Source organism: Oncorhynchus kisutch, linkage group LG15 (assembly GCF_002021735.2).
Source record: "Oncorhynchus kisutch isolate 150728-3 linkage group LG15, Okis_V2, whole genome shotgun sequence".
Classification (NCBI taxonomy): Eukaryota; Metazoa; Chordata; class Actinopteri; order Salmoniformes; family Salmonidae; genus Oncorhynchus; species Oncorhynchus kisutch.
Window position 1 is genome coordinate 14020581 of NC_034188.2, and position 21981 is coordinate 14042561.

The 21981-nt window shown below is 48.4% G+C and overlaps 1 protein-coding gene across 1 annotated transcript in view; it reads right to left on the bottom strand.

The window, feature by feature from the left end:
* The window catches only part of LOC109905924 (transcription factor COE1-A), a 116240-nt gene that overhangs the window by 13278 nt on the left and 80981 nt on the right, over positions 1–21981 (bottom strand). Inside the window, exon 11 of the mRNA XM_031791349.1 lies at positions 1453–1658. Coding sequence (XP_031647209.1) covers positions 1453–1658 — 206 coding nt within the window. The remainder of the gene's footprint in view (positions 1–1452; positions 1659–21981) is intronic.

The window sequence follows — 21981 nt, forward strand, 5'->3', positions numbered from 1 at the left end:
CTCTGTCTTTGTCTCTCTCTCTCTCTACTCCTCCTCATACCCCTGTTCTGTCTGTCCTGGTTAGTCCTGGGGTCTGTTGAGTTAGTAAAGTGATTATGAGGACTGGGGTCCAGAGTCACTCTAAAGATAATCACAGAAATGTTGTTAGCTGCTCTATGTCCATAGATAGTACCGCTTACCGTAAAACATTTCCTGGACTGTGTGTGTGTGTGTGTGTGTGTGTGTGTGTGGGCGTGCATATGGTGTGTGTGTGTGTGTGTGTGTGTGTGTGTGTTGGGACTCTTCCTGTAAAGGCTGTGAGGGCCTGATATAAACAGGAAGGGAACCTGATCCAGACCTCTGGCCTGCTGTCGTCTGGCGGTCAACGGAATCATTAGCCACACCAGACGGAACCTTGACAAACCAGACGGAACCTTGACAAACCAGACGGAACCTAGCCACCAGCCAGATGGAATTTAAGGAGGGAAGATTCATTTAAGACCCTTTTTTAAGTAATAATATGTAGAGGGAACACCTGTTTCAGAGGATACAGGAGACAAGATCATACTGAGTCTATGTCACCCTAACCCTAAATGACACCCTAATCCCTATTTAGTGCACTACTTTTGATCCAATGGACAGTTGTCAAAAGTAGTGCACTGCATAGGGAATAGGGTACCGTTTGGAACACAGTTCTTGTTTCTCTGCAGTGATTAAGTTCAGTTGTTGCCAGAAGCGCGGTCAACAACACATTGTTGTTAGCTCAATAAAGACTCAGATCAATAGAGCTGAAATGAACAACAGGCCTGCCTGCTACCTACCTACCGACCAACGTACCTACAGACCTACCTACCTACCTACCTACCAGTGGAGGCTGCTGAGGGGAGGACAGCTCATAATAATGGCTGGAACAGAGCAAATGGAATGTCATTAAACACATGGAAACCATGTGTTTGATGTATTCGTTACCATTCCACCTATTCCACTTCAGTCATTACCACAAGCCTGTTCTCCTCAATTAAGATGCCACCAACCTCCTGAGCTACCTCTGTTCATTTATTGGAGGAAGGAAAGAGAGGGGGGAGGGAGGGATGGAGAGAGAGAAATATATATATATATATATATATATATATATATATAGAGAGAGAGAGAGAGAGAGAGGAGAGAGAGAGAGGAGAGAGAGAGAGAGAGAGAGAGAGAGAGAGAGAGAGCGAGAGAGAGAGTGAAGGGGAGGAGATTACAGGGGGTTGTTAGTCCAAAGATCAGGGGCCATATGTATCAAGCATCTCAGTAGGTGTGCTGATTTGTTCCACAGACCTTACCACCAGACATGACCCAGAGTGAGGGAGAGGTGATTTCTCTCTTAACCTCCTACACCTGTTTGCTCTCCCCTCCCCCGCTGTCTCTCAGTGCTGGACGAGCAATCAAGCCCGGCGCACAAATATGTGTGTGTGGTCAGTAATAATGCCCAGCTGGGCAGTTCTTCGATCCCCAGCTGACTGAACCATGATGAATCACCTGTATACCTCTCCTACCCCTTCTCCTCCCTTCTCCTCCTGTGTGTGTGTGTGTGAGTGTGTGTGTTCTGACCTTAGGTAGTCTCTCCTGGTCTCCTGGATGTCTGGGGATGACCTTCTGCAACCTCTGGAAGCCGTAATCTATAGTGGGCTCATTCAACGCTATGGAGAGAGGGAGAGAGAGGGAGAGAGAGAGAGAGAGAGATAGAGATAGATGGGGAGAGAGTTTTTTTTACTTAGTCTTTCTTTAATGAAACATTCTCATGGCATTAACCCCCCCCCCTAAAATAAAACACCGAAAATATATCCTGTACTGCAGTACTGCATACATGCACCATACTCACCTTGCCCTCTACCCCTCGAAAAAACACATCACAATAACCAAAACCTCACCACTTCCACAACCATATATACAAAACACCTTCCCCAGCTATACAGACAACCCCCCCAACACACTATATCTCCTGAAACATCTTCCCCAGCTATACAGACAACCCCCCCCAACACACCATATCTCCTGAAACATCTTCCCCAGCTATACAGACAGCCCCCCCAACACACTATATCTCCTGAAACATCTTCCCCAGCTATACAGACAGCCCCCCCAACACACTATATCTCCTGAAACATCTTCCCCAGCTATACAGACAACCCCCCCAACACACTATATCTCCTGAAACATCTTCCCCAGCTATACAGACAGCCCCCCAACACACTATATCTCCTGAAACATCTTCCCCAGCTATACAGACAACCCCCCCAACACACCATATCTCCTGAAACATCTTCCCCAGCTATACAGACAACCCCCCCAACACACTATATCTCCTGAAACATCTTCCCCAGCTATACAGACAACCCCCCCAACACACCATATCTCCTGAAACATCTTCCCCAGCTATACAGACATCCCCCCCAACACACCATATCTCCTGAAACATCTTCCCCAGCTATACAGACAGCCCCCCCACACATCATATCTCCTGAAACATCTTCCCCAGCTATACAGACAGCCCCCCCCACACACCATATCTCCTGAAACATCTTCCCCAGCTATACAGACAACCCCCCCAACACACCATATCTCCTGAAACATCTTCCCCAGCTATACAGACAGCCCCCCAACACCTCATATCTCCTGAAACATCTTCCCCAGCTATACAGACAGCCCCCCCAACACGCCATATCTCCTGAAACATCTTCCCCAGCTATACAGACAGCCCCCCCAACACATCATATCTCCTGAAACATCTTCCCCAGCTATACAGACAGCCCCCCCAACACATCATATCTCCTGAAACATCTTCCCCAGCTATACAGACAGCCCCCCCAACACATCATATCTCCTGAAACATCTTCCCCAGCTATACAGACAGCCCCCCCAACACATCATATCTCCTGAAACATCTTCCCCAGCTATACAGACATCCCCCCAACACGCCATATCTCCCGAAACATCTTCCCCAGCTATACAGACAGCCCCCCCAACACATCATATCTCCTGAAACATCTTCCCCACCTATACAGACAGCCCCCCAACACATCATATCTCCTGAAACATCTTCCCCAGCTATACAGACAGCCCCCCCAACACACCATATCTCCTGAAACATCTTCCCCAGCTATACAGACAGCCCCCCCAACACACTATATCTCCTGAAACATCTTCCCCAGCTATACAGACAGCCCCCCCAACACACCATATCTCCTGAAACATCTTCCCCAGCTATACAGACAGCCCCCCCAACACACCATATCTCCTGAAACATCTTCCCCAGCTATACAGACATCCCCCCCAACACACTATATCTCCTGAAACATCTTCCCCAGCTATACAGACAGCCCCCCCCAACACATCATATCTCCTGAAACATCTTCCCCAGCTATACAGACAGCCCCCCCAACACAATATATCTCCTGAAACATCTTCCCCAGCTATACAGACATCCCCCCCAACACACCATATCTCCTGAAACATCTTCCCCAGCTATACAGACAGCCCCCCCCAACACATCATATCTCCTGAAACATCTTCCCCACCTATACAGACAGCCCCCCAACACATCATATCTCCTGAAACATCTTCCCCAGCTATACAGACAGCCCCCCCAACACACCATATCTCCTGAAACATCTTCCCCAGCTATACAGACATCCCCCCAACCCATCATATCTCCTGAAACATCTTCCCCAGCTATACAGACAGCCCCCCCAACACACTATATCTCCTGAAACATCTTCCCCAGCTATACAGACAGCCCCCCCAACACATCATATCTCCTGAAACATCTTCCCCAGCTATACAGACAGCCCCCCAACACATCATATCTCCTGAAACATCTTCCCCAGCTATACAGACAGTCCCCCAAACACGCCATATCTCCCGAAACATCTTCCCCAGCTATACAGACAGCCCCCCCAACACATCATATCTCCTGAAACATCTTCCCCACCTATACAGACAGCCCCCCAACACATCATATCTCCTGAAACATCTTCCCCAGCTATACAGACAGCCCCCCCAACACACTATATCTCCTGAAACATCTTCCCCAGCTATACAGACAGCCCCCCCAACACATCATATCTCCTGAAACATCTTCCCCAGCTATACAGACAGCCCCCCCAACACATCATATCTCCTGAAACATCTTCCCCAGCTATACAGACAGTCCCCCAAACACGCCATATCTCCCGAAACATCTTCCCCAGCTATACAGACAGCCCCCCAACACATCATATCTCCTGAAACATCTTCCCCACCTATACAGACAGCCCCCCAACACATCATATCTCCTGAAACATCTTCCCCAGCTATACAGACAGCCCCCCCCAACACACCATATCTCCTGAAACATCTTCCCCAGCTATACAGACAGCCCCCCCAACACACTATATCTCCTGAAACATCTTCCCCAGCTATACAGACAGCCCCCCCAACACACCATATCTCCTGAAACATCTTCCCCAGCTATACAGACAGCCCCCCCCAACACGCCATATCTCCTGAAACATCTTCCCCAGCTATACAGACAGCCCCCCCAACACATCATATCTCCTGAAACATCTTCCCCAGCTATACAGACAGCCCCCCCAACACATCATATCTCCTGAAACATCTTCCCCAGCTATACAGACAGCCCCCCCAACACATCATATCTCCTGAAACATCTTCCCCAGCTATACAGACAGCCCCCCAACACATCATATCTCCTGAAACATCTTCCCCAGCTATACAGACATCCCCCCAACACGCCATATCTCCCGAAACATCTTCCCCAGCTATACAGACAGCCCCCCCAACACATCATATCTCCTGAAACATCTTCCCCACCTATACAGACAGCCCCCCAACACATCATATCTCCTGAAACATCTTCCCCAGCTATACAGACAGCCCCCCCCAACACACCATATCTCCTGAAACATCTTCCCCAGCTATACAGACAGCCCCCCCAACACACTATATCTCCTGAAACATCTTCCCCAGCTATACAGACAGCCCCCCCAACACACCATATCTCCTGAAACATCTTCCCCAGCTATACAGACAGCCCCCCCAACACACCATATCTCCTGAAACATCTTCCCCAGCTATACAGACATCCCCCCCAACACACTATATCTCCTGAAACATCTTCCCCAGCTATACAGACAGCCCCCCCAACACATCATATCTCCTGAAACATCTTCCCCAGCTATACAGACAGCCCCCCCAACACAATATATCTCCTGAAACATCTTCCCCAGCTATACAGACATCCCCCCCAACACACCATATCTCCTGAAACATCTTCCCCAGCTATACAGACAGCCCCCCCAACACATCATATCTCCTGAAACATCTTCCCCACCTATACAGACAGCCCCCCAACACATCATATCTCCTGAAACATCTTCCCCAGCTATACAGACAGCCCCCCCAACACACCATATCTCCTGAAACATCTTCCCCAGCTATACAGACATCCCCCCAACCCATCATATCTCCTGAAACATCTTCCCCAGCTATACAGACAGCCCCCCCAACACACTATATCTCCTGAAACATCTTCCCCAGCTATACAGACAGCCCCCCCAACACATCATATCTCCTGAAACATCTTCCCCAGCTATACAGACAGCCCCCCAACACATCATATCTCCTGAAACATCTTCCCCAGCTATACAGACAGTCCCCCAAACACGCCATATCTCCCGAAACATCTTCCCCAGCTATACAGACAGCCCCCCCAACACATCATATCTCCTGAAACATCTTCCCCACCTATACAGACAGCCCCCCAACACATCATATCTCCTGAAACATCTTCCCCAGCTATACAGACAGCCCCCCCAACACACTATATCTCCTGAAACATCTTCCCCAGCTATACAGACAGCCCCCCCAACACATCATATCTCCTGAAACATCTTCCCCAGCTATACAGACAGCCCCCCAACACATCATATCTCCTGAAACATCTTCCCCAGCTATACAGACAGTCCCCCAAACACGCCATATCTCCCGAAACATCTTCCCCAGCTATACAGACAGCCCCCCAACACATCATATCTCCTGAAACATCTTCCCCACCTATACAGACAGCCCCCCAACACATCATATCTCCTGAAACATCTTCCCCAGCTATACAGACAGCCCCCCCCAACACACCATATCTCCTGAAACATCTTCCCCAGCTATACAGACAGCCCCCCCAACACACTATATCTCCTGAAACATCTTCCCCAGCTATACAGACAGCCCCCCCAACACACCATATCTCCTGAAACATCTTCCCCAGCTATACAGACAGCCCCCCCAACACACCATATCTCCTGAAACATCTTCCCCAGCTATACAGACATCCCCCCCAACACACTATATCTCCTGAAACATCTTCCCCAGCTATACAGACAGCCCCCCCAACACACCATATCTCCTGAAACATCTTCCCCAGCTATACAGACAGCCCCCCCAACACAATATATCTCCTGAAACATCTTCCCCAGCTATACAGACATCCCCCCAACACATCATATCTCCTGAAACATCTTCCCCAGCTATACAGACAGCCCCCCCAACACACTATATCTCCTGAAACATCTTCCCCAGCTATACAGACAGCCCCCCCAACAAACCATATCTCCTGAAACATCTTCCCCAGCTATACAGACAGCCCCCCCAACACACCATATCTCCTGAAACATCTTCCCCAGCTATACAGACAGCCCCCCCAACACACTATATCTCCTGAAACATCTTCCCCAGCTATACAGACAGCCCCCCCAACACACCATATCTCCTGAAACATCTTCCCCAGCTATACAGACAGCCCCCCAACACACTATATCTCCTGAAACATCTTCCCCAGCTATACAGACAGCCCCCCCAACACACCATATCTCCTGAAACATCTTCCCCAGCTATACAGACAGCCCCCCCAACACACTATATCTCCTGAAACATCTTCCCCAGCTATACAGACATCCCCCCCAACACACTATATCTCCTGAAACATCTTCCCCAGCTATACAGACAGCCCCCCCAACACACCATATCTCCTGAAACATCTTCCCCAGCTATACAGACAGCCCCCCCAACACAATATATCTCCTGAAACATCTTCCCCAGCTATACAGACATCCCCCCAACACACCATATCTCCTGAAACATCTTCCCCAGCTATACAGACAGCCCCCCCAACACATCATATCTCCTGAAACATCTTCCCCACCTATACAGACAGCCCCCCAACACATCATATCTCCTGAAACATCTTCCCCAGCTATACAGACAGCCCCCCCAACACACCATATCTCCTGAAACATCTTCCCCAGCTATACAGACATCCCCCCAACACATCATATCTCCTGAAACATCTTCCCCAGCTATACAGACAGCCCCCCCAACACACTATATCTCCTGAAACATCTTCCCCAGCTATACAGACAGCCCCCCCAACACACCATATCTCCTGAAACATCTTCCCCAGCTATACAGACAGCCCCCCCAACACACTATATCTCCTGAAACATCTTCCCCAGCTATACAGACAGCCCCCCCAACACACCATATCTCCTGAAACATCTTCCCCAGCTATACAGACAGCCCCCCCAACACACTATATCTCCTGAAACATCTTCCCCAGCTATACAGACATCCCCCCCAACACACTATATCTCCTGAAACATCTTCCCCAGCTATACAGACAGCCCCCCCAACACACCATATCTCCTGAAACATCTTCCCCAGCTATACAGACAGCCCCCCCAACACACTATATCTCCTGAAACATCTTCCCCAGCTATACAGACATCCCCCCCAACACACTATATCTCCTGAAACATCTTCCCCAGCTATACAGATAGCCCCCCAACACATCATATCTCCTGAAACATCTTCCCCAGCTATACAGACTGCCCCCCCTACACACTATATCTCCTGAAACATCTCCACACTTTTTATCATTTTATAGAACTCAAATGTTACCCTAAGGCGTGCAGAGACCATCCCATTAAACGATAGTAAAGGGTCTGTTATCTCTCCACCTTTGACCCTGTTCCTCCTTGTTAGCCAAAGAGCCAACTTCGCCTGAGCAAACAGAAAGTTCAACAAAACACATTTGGCCTTCTCCTTATTCGAATACCTGTATCCCATCATAAACATCCCAACAGTAAAACCCACCCACAACCTCTCACACAGACATTCCAACAGAGACATTAATGGCATTAACCAGGCGCACAGAAAAATGAATGAATGACACAGAAAGGACCCCCCTGCCCGACTCCCGGTTCAACCCGTGCAAACCAGCTGTTAGTGGCCAGGTCTTCAACTATAGAATATAAAAATAGCATACATACTAGCGAAACGTGTGTCCTAGACAGGTTTTAATAATGAAAAATTGATGTATAAATGTATCACTAGCCACTTTAACACAATGCCACTTTATATAATGTTTACATACCTTACATTACTCATCTCATATGTATATACTGTACTCTATACCATCTGCTGCATCTTGCCTATGCCGTTTGGCCATTCATATATTTTTATGTCCATATTCTTATTCATTCCTTTACACTTGTGTGTATAAGGTAGTTGTTGTGAAATTGTTAGGTTACCTGTTAGATATTACTGCATGGTGGGAACTAGAAGCACAAGCATTTTGCTACACTCGCATTATCAGCTGCTAACCATGTGTATGTGACAAATACAATTTGATTTGAATTAACTTGCAAAACAAACTGTCACACCTGTCACGACTCCCACCGAAGGTGGCTGCTCTTCCTGTTCGGGCAGCGCTCGGCGGTCGTCGTCACCGGTCTACTAGCTGCCACCGATCCCTTTCCCTTTTCTGTTGGTTTTGTATTATTGGTTACACCTTTTCTTGTTTTAGTTGGGCTATTTAAGCCGGTAATGCCCACCTGCTCTTTGTGAGGGCTTATTTTTCCTCTGTTCATGTTTGTGGTTGTGCGATCTCTTTTGTTTTTCTCCGGACTGGTTGGGTCCTGGTTTTGGGCCGGTCTTGTACGTATTTGCACCTGGTGTTTTGGCGTGACTATTTTCACTGCGGCAGAATAAAACATTGTTCTTTACACTCTACTTCCTGCGCCTGACTCTGCACCCACTACGCAGAGAGAGTGTTACAGAAGCCCACATTTCCACGTCGGGGGTGGTGATGTAGTTTGACCGCGTTAAGGCCGTACGTAATTAGCCGACTCCGACCACGGTAAAAGGTGCAGCGGCTTTTAGGGTCTGCCAATTACTACCGGAGGTTTATCCTGGGTTTTGGTCAGGTGATGGCTCCCATTACCTCACTGCTGAAGGGGGGGCGGCGCGTTTACGGTGGTCGGCAGAGGCGGACAGAGCTTTCAATCTTTTGAAGGCGCTGTTTACTGATGCTCCCGTGTTGGCGCATCCGGACCCCTCTTTGGCGTTCATAGTGGAGGTGGACGCGTCCGAGGCTGGGGTTGGAGCCGTGCTATCCCAGCGCTCGGGCACGCCACCGAAGATCCGCCCTTGCGCTTTCTTTTCGAAGAAGCTCGGGCCGGCGGAGCGAAACTATGATGTGGGGGACCGGGAGTTGTTAGCTGTGGCAAAGGCCCTGAAGGTGTGGAGGCACTGGCTTGAGGGGGCCAAGCACCCTTTCCTCATCTGGACTGACCACTGTAATCTGGAGTATATCCGGGCAGCGAGGAGACTGAATCCTCGTCAGGCAAGGTGGGACAAGTTTTTCAACAGATTTAGGTTTACTATCTCGTATAGACCAGGTTCCCTCAACACGAAGGCCGACGCGCTGTCCCGTCTCTATGACACAGAGGATCGGCCCATCGATCCTACTCCCATCGGTCCTACTCCCAGGTGGACGCGGACATTGAGCGGGCGTTAAGGTTGGAACCTACGCCTCCACAATGTCCTACAGGCTTAAGTACGTGCCGCTTGGTGTCCGTGATCAATTGATTCAGTGGGCTCACAGGCTACCCTCTTCGGGTCATCCTGGTGTGGCGAGGACAGTGCGCCGTCTTAGGGGGAAGTACTGGTGGCCCACCTTAGTTAGGGACGTGAGGTTCTATGTCTCTTCCTGTTCGGTGTACGCTCAGAGTAAGGCTCCTAGGCACCTGCCTAGAGGGAAGTTACAGCCCCTCTCTGTTCCACAATGGCCGTGGTCTCATCTGTCGGTTGTCTTTCTTACCGATCTTCCCCCGTCTCAGGGAAACACCGCGATCCTGTTCGTTGTGGATCGATTTTCTAAGTTCTGCCGTCTCCTCCCATTGCCCGGTCTCCCTACGGCCCTACAGACTGCGGGGGCCCTATTTACCCACGTCTTCCGACACTACGGGGTGCCTGAGGACATTGTTTCTGATCGGGGACCCCAGTTCACGTCCCGAGTGTGGAGGGCGTTTATGGCGCGTCTGGGGGTCTCAGTCAGCCTGATCTCGGGTTATCACCCTGAGAGTAATGGGCAGGTGGAGCGAGTGAACCAGGAGGTGGGTAGGTTTCTGCGGTCGCATTTCCAGGACCGGCCGGGAGAACGGGCAAGGTACATCCCATGGGCGGAGGTGGCTCAGAACTTACTCCGCCACTCCTCCACGAACATTTCAATGCGTGTTGGGCTACCAGCCGGTACCAGCTGATGCCACTGTGCCAGCCGGTCCTGGCACAGTGGCATCAGAGTCAGACCGAGGCTCCTGTGGTGGAGGAGTGGGTGCAGCGCTCTAAGGAGACCTGGAGGGCCGTCCAGGAATTCCTCAAGCAAGCTGGTGGACGGCAGAAGAGGAGCGCTGACCGCCACCGCAGTGAGGACCCCGTGTTCGCACCGGGGGACAGGGTCTGGCTCTCGACCCAAAACCTGCCCATCAGCCTGCCCTGCCGGAAGCTGGGGCCACAGTGTGTGGGGCCATTAAAAGTCCTGAGAAGGATAAATGAGGTGTGTTATAGATTAAACTCCCTTCTTACTACCGTATTAACCCCTCGTTTCATGTGTCTCTCCTCAGGCTGGTGGTAGCTGGTCCCCTGCAGGAAGGTGAGGTGCCGGAGGTCCCTCCACCACCTCTGGACATTGAGGGGTCCCCGGCGTACACAGTACGTTCTGTTCTGGACTCTAGACGCCGGGTGAGGGGCCTGCAGTACCTCGTGGACTGGGAGGGGTACTGTCCGGAGGAGAGGTGCTGGGTAATGGTGGGGGACATCTTGGATCCATCACTGTTGAGGGATTTCCATCGCCTCCATCTGGATCGCCCTACGCCTCGCCTTCCCGGTTTTGACATTTTCTGTCTACCCTGAGCCTGCCTGATATCCTGTACCTTTGCCCCACCTATCTGGATTACTGACCCCTGCCTACCCTGACCCTGAACCTGCCTGCCGTCCTGTACCTCTGCCTACCCTGACCCTGAACCTGCCTGCCGTCCTGTACCACTGCCTACCCTGACCCTGAACCTGCCTGCCGTCCTGTACCTCTGCCTACCCTGACCCTGAACCTGCCTGCCGTCCTGTACCTCTGCCTACCCTGACCCTGAACCTGCCTGCCGTCCTGTACCTCTGCCTACCCTGACCCTGAACCTGCCTGCCGTCCTGTACCTTTGCCTGCCCTGACCCTGAACCTGCCTGCCGTCCTGTACCTCTGCCTGCCCTGACCCTGAACCTGCCTGCCGTCCTGTACCTCTGCCTGCCCTGACCCTGAACCTGCCTGCCGTCCTGTACCTTTGCCCCACCTATCTGGATTACTGACCCCTGCCTGCCCTTGACCTGTCTTTTACCTGCCCCTGTTGGAGTAATAAACTGTTGTTACTTTGATGTAGTCTGCATCTGGGTGTCACCTGAAATGTGATAAAACACCCATTGAAACCCTCCTACATGTCCATAGGAAAACTACAAACAATGCAGGCAGGGCAGAATTAGGCAAATATCCACTAATAATAAAAACCAAGAAGAGCAATTAAGTTTTGAAACATCTAAAATACAGTGACCCCCTCTCATATCACTACCAAGCCCTGCAATGCCAAGAGCTGAGCAAAGAAAAGAGTCCCCTCATCCAGCTGGTCCTGGGGCTGAGTTCACAAACCTGTTCTACTAACACACTGAAGCCTCAGGACCAGAACATCCAATCAATCAGAATAAACCAAATTACAACACAGTCAAAACAAAACACATTGCTTATTGGGAAACACAAGCACAAAGCAAAATGCAGTGCTATCTGGCCCTAAATCAACAGTACACCGTTACTAACTATTTGACCATGGTTCCTGATCAAAATCTTGACAAAGTACAGGCTCAGTGAGAAGGGTAGACACAGGAAAACCTGGCTCCCTGTAGAGGAAAGGCAGTGCAACCCTTATTCAAGGTTTCAAAGACCTCTCTGATGAGAACAGGCTACCTGTCCTGTTGGTGGAGGACGCAGAGAGCTGTGGGTTGGCAACACACTACATTGCTGCCTGCCATAAGTTGAGGGACCTTGTCTGACAGACCAACCACCCAACCTGCACATGTCCTCTATGCCTATTGTTATTGGTTCAATGGTTATTTTGACCCTTGGTTATTGTTGTTACTGTTGTCCCGTTGACAATTTTGATTATTATTTTAATATTGTAAATATCCAAAGTAATTTTTTTGTTGTTGATCTAACTCCTCGTATCGTCGCCGTTCCTCTCTCCCTGCCTCCATCTGCTCCCTTGGACGGCGATACTCTCTGGCCCTTGTCCAGGGTCCTTCTCCATCCAGGATTTCTTCCCATGTCCACTCCTCCTGGACACGTTGCTTGGTCCATTTTTGGTGGGATCTTCTGTAACGGCTCTCGTTGGTAGAAGGAGACCAAAGCGCAGCGTGGTAGGCGTACATTGTCTTTTTATTGATGACACCAAAACAAAATGAAATGAAAGCGAACAGTTCTGTCAGGCACAGACACTAAACAGAAAACAAGATCCCACAAAACCCAAAAGGAAAATGACAACTTATATGTGATCCCCAATCAGAGGCAACGATAGACATCTGCCTCTGATTATGAACCACACTCGGCCAAAAACAAAGAAATAGAAAACATAGACTTTCCCACCCGAGTCACACCATGACATAACCAAACATAGAGAATAATAAGGACCTCTATGGTCAGGGTGTGACAATACCTCTATTCCTCTATACCTCTATCCCTCTATTCTCTATTCCTCTACTCCTCTATTCCTCTATACCTCTATTCTCTACTCCTCTACTCCTCTATTCCTCTATTCCTCTATACCTCTATTCTCTACTCCTCTACTCCTCTATTCCTCTATACCTCTATTCTCTATCCCTCTATTCTCTACTCCTCTACTCCTCTATTCCTCTACTCCTCTATTCTCTATTCCCTATTCCTCTATACCTCTACTCCTCTATTCCTCTATTCCTCTATTCCTCTACTCCTCTACTCCTCTACTCCTCTATACCTCTATTCTCTATTCCTTTATTCTCTATTCCTCTACTCCTCTATTCCTCTATTCTCTATTCTCTACTCCTCTACTCCTCTATACCTCTACTCCTCTATTCTCTATTCCTCCATTCCTCTACTCTCTATTCCTCTATTCCTGTGAACAGCGTCTGTGTGTGTGTCTCACTCTGCTTGCTGTCTGTAGTCCCCGTAGGCCCCAGCCAGGGTGTTTTCTAAGGGTGTAAGCCCAACTCGCCTCCCTTCTGAGGAGACAGCCTGACCCACCTGACCCCAGAAACAAGCCCTTGGAGATCTGGCGGAGAAGTGTGCTCCTGCAGGCCTGCTAGGATCTTTATGATAGACCCCCAGATAGAATACAGATGTACAGTGCCTTGCAAAAGTATTCATCCCCCTTGACGTTTTTCCTATTTTGTCGCATTACAACCTGTAATTTAAATAGATTTTTTTATTTGGATTTCATGTAATGGACATACAGAAAAAAGTCCAAATTGGTGAAGTGAAATGAAAAAAATGACTTTCAAAAAATGTGATTACTTACATTTTTTTTTTTATAAAAAAAAAGACAGAAAGGTGGTTTGTGCATACAGTATGTATTCACCCCCTTTGCTATGAAGCCCCTAAATAATATCTGGTGCAACCAATTACCTTCAGAAGTCACATAATTAGTTAAAAAAAAGTTCACCCTTGTTCAATCTAAGTGTCACATGATCTGTCACATAATCTTAGTATACTGTATATACACCTGTTCTGAAAGGCCCCAGAGTCTGCAACCCCCACTAAGCAAGCGGCACCATGAAGACCAAGGAGCTCTCCAAACAGGTCAGGGACAAAGCTTTATTCCCTTTGTTTTGTCTTTATTTAGTATGGTCAGGGCGTGAGTTGGCGTGGGCAGCCTATGTTTGTTTTTCTATGTTTAGTTTCTGTTTTGGCCTGGTATGGCTCTCAATCAGAGGCAGGTGTCGTTAGTTGTCTCCGATTGAGAATCATACTTAGGTAGCCTGGGTTTCACTGTTGGTTTGTGGGTGTTTGTTTCCGTGTCTGTGTTTCTCGCCACACGGTACTGTTTCGGTTGTTGTAGATTACACGTTATAGTTTATTGTTTTTGTTCGAGTGTTCATTTGTCTGTATTAAAAAACATTATGGACACTTACCACGCTGCATCTTGGTCCGATCCTTACTCTGATCTGCCGTTACACAAAGTTGTGGAGAAGTACAGATCGGGGTTGGGTTATAAAAAAATATCAGAAACTTTGAACATCCCACGGAGCACCATTAAATACATTATAAAAAAATTGAAAGAATATGGCACCACAACAAACCTGCCAAGAGAGGATCACCCACCAAAACTCACGGACCAGGCAAGGAGGGCATTAATCAGAGAGGCAACAAAAAGACCAAAGATAACCCTGACGGAGATGCAAAGCTCCACAGCGGAGATTGGAGTATCTGTCCATAGGACCACTTTAAGCCGTACACTCCATAGAGCTGGGCATTATGGAAGAGTGGCCAGAAAAAAGCCATTGCTTATAGAAAGAAATAAGCAAACACGTTTGGTGTTCGCCAAAAGGCATGTGGGAGACTCCACAAGCATATGGAAGAAGGTACTTTGGTCAGACGAGACTAAAATTGAGCTTTTATGCCATCAAGGAAAACTATATATCTGGTGCAAACCTCTCATGACCCCGAGAAAACCATCCACCATGCTGCTACCACCGGTGGGGATATTTTTCATCGGCAGGGACTTAAGAAATGATGGATGGCGCTAAATACAGGGAAGTTCTTGAGGGTGACATGTTTCAGTCTTCCCGAGATTTGAGACTGGGACGGAGGTTCACCATCCAGCAGGACAATGACCCTAAGCATATTGCTAAAGCAATGCTTGACTGGGGAAACATTGAAATGTCTTGGAATGGCCTAGTCAAAGCCCAGACCTCAATCCAATTGAGAATCTGTGGTATGACTTACAGATTGCTGTAGACCAGCGGAACCCATCCTACTTGAAAGAGCTGGAGCAGTTTTGCCTTGAAGAATGGGCAAAAATCCCAGTGGCTAGATGTGCCAAGCTTATATAGACATGCCCCAAGATACTTACAGCTGTAATTGCTGCCAAACGTGGTTCTACAAAGTATTGAGTTTGGAGGGGGTGAATAGTTATGCACGCTCAAGTTTTCAGTTTTTTTGTCTTATTTCTTGTTTCACAATAAAAATATTTTTCATCTTCAAAATGGTAGGCATGTTGTGTAAATCAAATGATACAAACCCCCCAAAAATCTATTTTAATTCCAGGTTGTAAGGCAACAAAATAGGAAAAATGCCAAAGGGGGTGAATACTTTCGCCAGCCACTGTACAATAAAGTGTATGAGTGTGGATCATCTCCCTCTCTCTCTCATTATCTCTGTCTCTATCATGGTACTTACTCTCTTTTTATTATCTATGCATAGTCACCTTAATAACTCTACCTACATGTATATATTACCTCAATTACCTCGACTAACCGGTGCCCCGCACATTGACTCTGTACCGGTACCCCCTGTATATAGCCTCCACATTGACTCTGTACCGGTACCCCCTGTATATAGCCGCCACATTGACTCTGTACCGGTACCCCCTGTATATAGCCTCCACGTTCACTCTGTACCGGTACCCCCTGTATATAGCCTCCGCATTGACTCTGTACCGGTACCCCCTGTATATAGCCTCCACATTGACTCTGTACCGGTACCCCTGTATATAGCCTCCACATTGACTCTGTACCGGTACCCCCTGTATATAGCTTCCACATTGACTCTGTACCGGTACCCCCTGTATATATAGCCTCCGCATTGACTCTGTACCGGTACCCTCTGTATATAGCCTCCACATTGACTCTGTACCGGTACCCCTGTATATAGCCTCCACATTGACTCTGTACCGGTACCCCCTGTATATAGCTTCCACATTGACTCTGTACCGGTACCCCCTGTATATATAGCCTCCGCATTGACTCTGTACCGGTACCCCCTGTATATAGCTTCCACATTGACTCTGTACCAGTACCCCCTGTATATATAGCCTCTGCATTGACTCTGTACCGGTACCCCCTGTATATAGCCTCCACATTGACTCTGTACCGGTACCCCCTGTATATATAGCCTCCGCATTGACTCTGTACCGGTACCCCCTGTATATAACCTTGCTAATGTTATTCTACAGCCGCTGTTTATATGTTACTTCTATTTCTTATTTTTTATTCATCAATTATTATGATTATTTTTTACTTGGCAGGTATTTTTTCTTACAACTGCATTGTAAGTGAACATTGAATTTGACGCATGTGACAAAGTAAAATTTGATTTGATATGATTCTCTCTTTCTCCCTCCCCATCTCATTTTGCTGTTTCCATTTTACACAATGATATGGACAGAGAGAAGTAAAAAACATGTCACATGAGGAGAGCGGTTGACCTCGGCATAGGCAAATGGGAGCCTGGAGAGATGAACTGAGACTAGGTCAGAGTGAGGAGAGCGGTTGACCTCGGCATAGGCAAATGGGAGTCTGGAGAGATGAACTGAGACTAGGTCAGAGTGAGGAGAGCGGTTGACCTCGGCAAAGGCAAATGGGAGTCTGGAGAGATGAACTGAGACTAGGTCAGAGTGAGGAGAGCGGTTGACCTCGGCATAGGCAAATGGGAGTCTGGAGAGATGAACTGAGACTAGGTCAGAGTGAGGAGAGCGGTTGACCTCGGCATAGGCAAATGGGAGCCTGGAGAGATGAACTGAGACTAGGTCAGAGTGAGGAGAGCGGTTGACCTCGGCATAGGCAAATGGGAGTCTGGAGAGATGAACTGAGACTAGGTCAGAGTGAGGAGAGCGGTTGACCTCGGCATAGGCAAATGGGAGTCTGGAGAGATGAACTGAGACTAGGTCAGAGTGAGGAGAGCGGTTGACCTCGGCATAGGCAAATGGGAGCCTGAAGAGATGAACTGAGACTAGGTCAGAGTGAAACATCAGTACAGGCCAGCTGGTAAGGATATGAATCACGCCAAAACAATGAGAAAACCACATCTTGAAATATTCCAGAGAAATAACAGTAGACATAATTTTGTCAACTATGAACCCTTTAAGTCGTAAGTAGGATTCAGACTAGGATTAGTCCTGTGTGCTTATTACACTAACCAGCTCAGGGTCTATGGTTTTTCACAAGATATTATGACGCAGGATATGTTAGGAAATAGCCTTTTAGATATGAAAAGCTACGTAGATAGAGGGCAAGATAGAGAAAGAGAGGGCAAGAGAGAGAGAGGGAGAGAGAGGGCAAGAGAGAGAGAGGGAGAGAGAGAGAGAGAGGGAGAGAGAGAGAGGGCAAGAGAGAGAGAGGGAGAGAGAGAGAGGGCAAGATAGAGAGAGGGAGAGAGAGAGGGCAAGATAGAGAGAGGGAGAGAGAGAGGGCAAGATAGAGAGGGAGAGAGAGAGGGCAAGATAGAGAGAGAGAGGGCAAGAGAGAGAGAGGGAGAGAGAGAGGGCAAGATAGAGAGAGAGAGTTGGAGAGAGAGAGGGCAAGATAGAGAGAGAGAGGGCAAGAGAGAGAGAGGGAGAGAGAGAGGGCAAGATAGAGAGAGAGAGGGAGAGAGAGAGGGCAAGATAGAGAGGGCAAGATAGAGGGAGGGAGAGAGAGAGGGCAAGATAGAGAGAGAGAGAGAGAGGGAGAGAGGGCAAGATAGAGAGGGCAAGATAGAGAGGGCAAGATAGAGAGAGGGAGAGAGAGAGGGCAAGATAGAGAGAGAGAGAGATTGGGTGAGAGAGAGAGAGGGGGGGTAGGGCAAGTGAGAGAGGGGGGGGGGGATAGAGCAAGTTAGAGAGAGAGAGAGAGAGAGAGAGAGATAGGAGATAAGACCCAATCCTAACCAGTAAACATGAAAACATCATTAACTTTATAATCAGCAACTGTAGGGATTCACCTCCCAATCAACTCGATCAGCTCCATCATTAGGATCAATACACATGGAAGCTTCATGAAGTCACATCCACACCACCATCCACAACACTTCATATTTAACTGGAATAGAGGGTAGGATATGAGTTAGGGAGGGAGGAGGAAGAGGAGGAGAGGGGAGAGTAAGTATGAGTTAGGGAGGGGGGAGGAGGAGCGGGGAGAGTATGAGTTAGGGAGGGGGGAGGAGGAGCGGGGGGAGTATGAGTTAGGGAGGGGGGGGGAGGAGCGGGGAGAGTATGAGTTAGGGAGGGGGGAGGAGGAGAGGGGAGAGTATGAGTTAGGGAGGGGGAGGAGGAGAGGGGAGAGTATGAGTTAGGGAGGGGGGAGGAGGAGAGGGGAGAGTATGAGTTAGGGAGGATGGAGGAGGAGCGGGGAGAGTATGTATGAGTTAGGGAGGGGGGGAGGAGGAGCGGGGAGAGTATGTATGATAGAGAGGGCAAGATAGAGAGAGGGAGAGAGAGAGGGCAAGATAGAGAGAGAGAGAGATTGGGTGAGAGAGAGAGGGGGGGGGGTAGGGCAAGTTAGAGAGAGAGAGAGATTGGGTGTGAGAGAGAGAGAGAGAGAGGGGGGGGGGGGATAGAGCAAGTTAGAGAGAGAGAGAGAGAGAGATAGGAGATAAGACCCAATCCTAACCAGTAAACATGAAAACATCATTAACTTTATAATCAGCAACTGTAGGGATTCACCTCCCAATCAACTCGATCAGCTCCATCATTAGGATCAATACACATGGAAGCTTCATGAAGCCACATCCACACCACCATCCACAACACTTCATATTTAACTGGAATAGAGGGTAGGATATGAGTTAGGGAGGGAGGAGGAAGAGGAGGAGAGGGGAGAGTAAGTATGAGTTAGGGAGGGGGGAGGAGGAGCGGGGAGAGTATGAGTTAGGGAGGGGGGAGGAGGAGCGGGGGGAGTATGTATGAGTTAGAGAGGGACGGAGGAGGAGAGGGGAGAGTATGAGTTAGGGAGGGGGGAGGAGGAGAGGGGAGAGTATGAGTTAGGGAGGGGGAGGAGGAGAGGGGAGAGTATGAGTTAGGGAGGGGGGAGGAGGAGAGGGGAGAGTATGAGTTAGGGACGGGGAGGAGGAGAGGGGAGAGTATGAGTTAGGGAGGGGGGAGGAGGAGAGGGGAGAGTATGAGTTAGGGAGGGGGGAGGAGGAGCTGGGAGAGTATGTATGAGTTAGGGAGGGGGGGAGGAGGAGCGGGGAGAGTATGTATGAGTTAGGGGGGGAGGAGCGGGGGGAGTATGAATGAGTTAGGGAGGGGGGGGAGCGGGGAGAGTATGAGTTAGGGAGGGGGGAGGAGGAGCGGGGGGAGTATGTATGAGTTAGAGAGGGACGGAGGAGGAGAGGGGAGAGTATGAGTTAGGGAGGGGGGGAGGAGGAGAGGGGAGAGTATGAGTTAGGGAGGGGGAGAAGGAGAGGGGAGGAGTATGAGTTAGGGAGGGGGGAGGAGGAGAGGGGCGAGTATGAGTTAGGGAGGGAGGGGGGGAGGAGGAGCGGGGAGAGTATGTATGAGTTAGGGGGGGGGGGGAATGGGAGAGTATGAGTTAGGGAGGGAGGAGGAAGAGGAGGAGCGGGGGAGAGTATGTATGCGAGGGTAAGAGGACAGATGGATGAAGGTTTGGACAGCCAGTGATCTATCTTCCTGTAGTATGAAGGAGGAACAGGGACCTGTTCTGATTCTCTCAACCCTTTTCTCTCTCTCTCTCTCTCTCTCTCTCTCTCTCTCTCTCTCTCTCTCTCTCTCTCTCTCTCTCAATACCTTCATAAGCCATTCTCCCTCCCTCCCTCCTCTGTTCTCCAGTGTTCAGGTGGCATCTCATGATAGCTGGCTAAGGATCGATTCAGCCACTGGAGGTTCAATAGTATTACTGCTTCATTCTTCACACACACAAACTCACACACTCACACACACACACACACACACTGACCCTTCCCCCCCAACCTAAATCAATTCCATACAATCTTGTTTTGATCCATTTCTCCGGTGATTGAGTTTATTTGGAGGATCAGACAGACTAAATTACTTGAACATGTCAAGAGGATGAAACGTCAGGAAATTCAGACCCATAGAATGGATCACTTATTTTTTAGAAAGGAAAGGAAATCTATTTTACTTTTAAACAGATGCTTGAGAATGTTTACCAATGAATGTATATAAATATGACATTTCACTGTGATAATACCAAAAGTTCAACTAATCTAGGAATTAAGATTACAGTAAGATTACTAGACCTATAGCAAACAATATTTTATAATCTAACCCATCATAAAAGTGCAAAATGGAAAATCCTATAATCAACATAAATCCAATACTGATCTTTAGGGTAGATTATAATGTGGTATTCCACCATCTGGACATTCCAATTCCTTCCTACCATTCCATTCCATTTAAACCCTGAATCTCATTTGAATAGCCCCATAATATGGAGGTTGTTTAGGAACTGTGTCTGACTGTAGGGGGGGGGGGGGGGGGGAGAATCCAGAAGTTTTAATCAACAGCAGACTCCATGGCAGCTCAATAAAGGACTGAATTCACAAATGGGAAGGGAGAGAAAGTAATAGACCACCTCGCTACTGCACTCAACTGTTATAGAGAGAGAGAGAGAGAGAGAGAGAGAGAGAGAGAGAGAGACAGAGACAGAGAGAGAGAGAGAGAGACAGAGAGAGAGAGAGAGACAGAGAGAGAGAGAGACAGACAGACAGACAGACAGACAGAGATTGTGGGTGTGTGCTTCTACGGTCCATCTATACTACACACTGATACTAATGCCAGTAATACAGGTACAGACTGAAGTTCTTCCATTTCACAGTTCCTTTCAATATAAAAATGGCAAACAACTTCTGGCTCTTTCCACCCCTCTGTGGAATAGTAGTTAGATACAACATAGAGAGAATGGGAGTTAAATGGCACACTATTCCCTATGTAGTGCACTACTTTTGACCAGGGCCCTATGGGCTTTATAAAGGGAGCCATTTGGGACACATTTAGAGTCTTTCAGGTTGTTAATATTCTGTTGCTGTATTTTAGTCTTCTCCCTTCCCTGTCCTGTTCTAACAGCATCCTCAGCTTCCTGACTGATTACTGATGCTTCATACCTAATCAGTACTAGACCCAGAAATACTACTCTTAATGTGTCTGTCTGTCTGTCAGAGAGAGAGCATTGGTCTTTGTACGTGTGCACGTGCATGTGTGCGTGTGTGTGCGTACCCAATTTTTAGCAACTACCCATAATGAGAATAGTATTGACGTATACACTGACTCGGTGACTGAGTTCATCAGGAAGTGCATAGAGGATGTTGTTCCCACTGTGAGGATTACAACTTATCCAAACTAGAAACCACGGATAGATGCCAGCAATCACGCAAAACTGAAAGCGCAAAGCAGCACATTTATCCACGGCAAGGTGACTGGGAACATGGACATGTACAAACAGATATCAAACAGCCAAAACGACAGAGACAAAGTGGAGTCGCAATTCAACGGCTCAGACACAAGACACAGTACAGTGACTTGCAAAAGTATTCATCCCCCTTGGCGTTTTTCCTATTTGTTGCATTACAACCTGTAATTTAAATATATTTTTATTTGGATTTCATGTAAT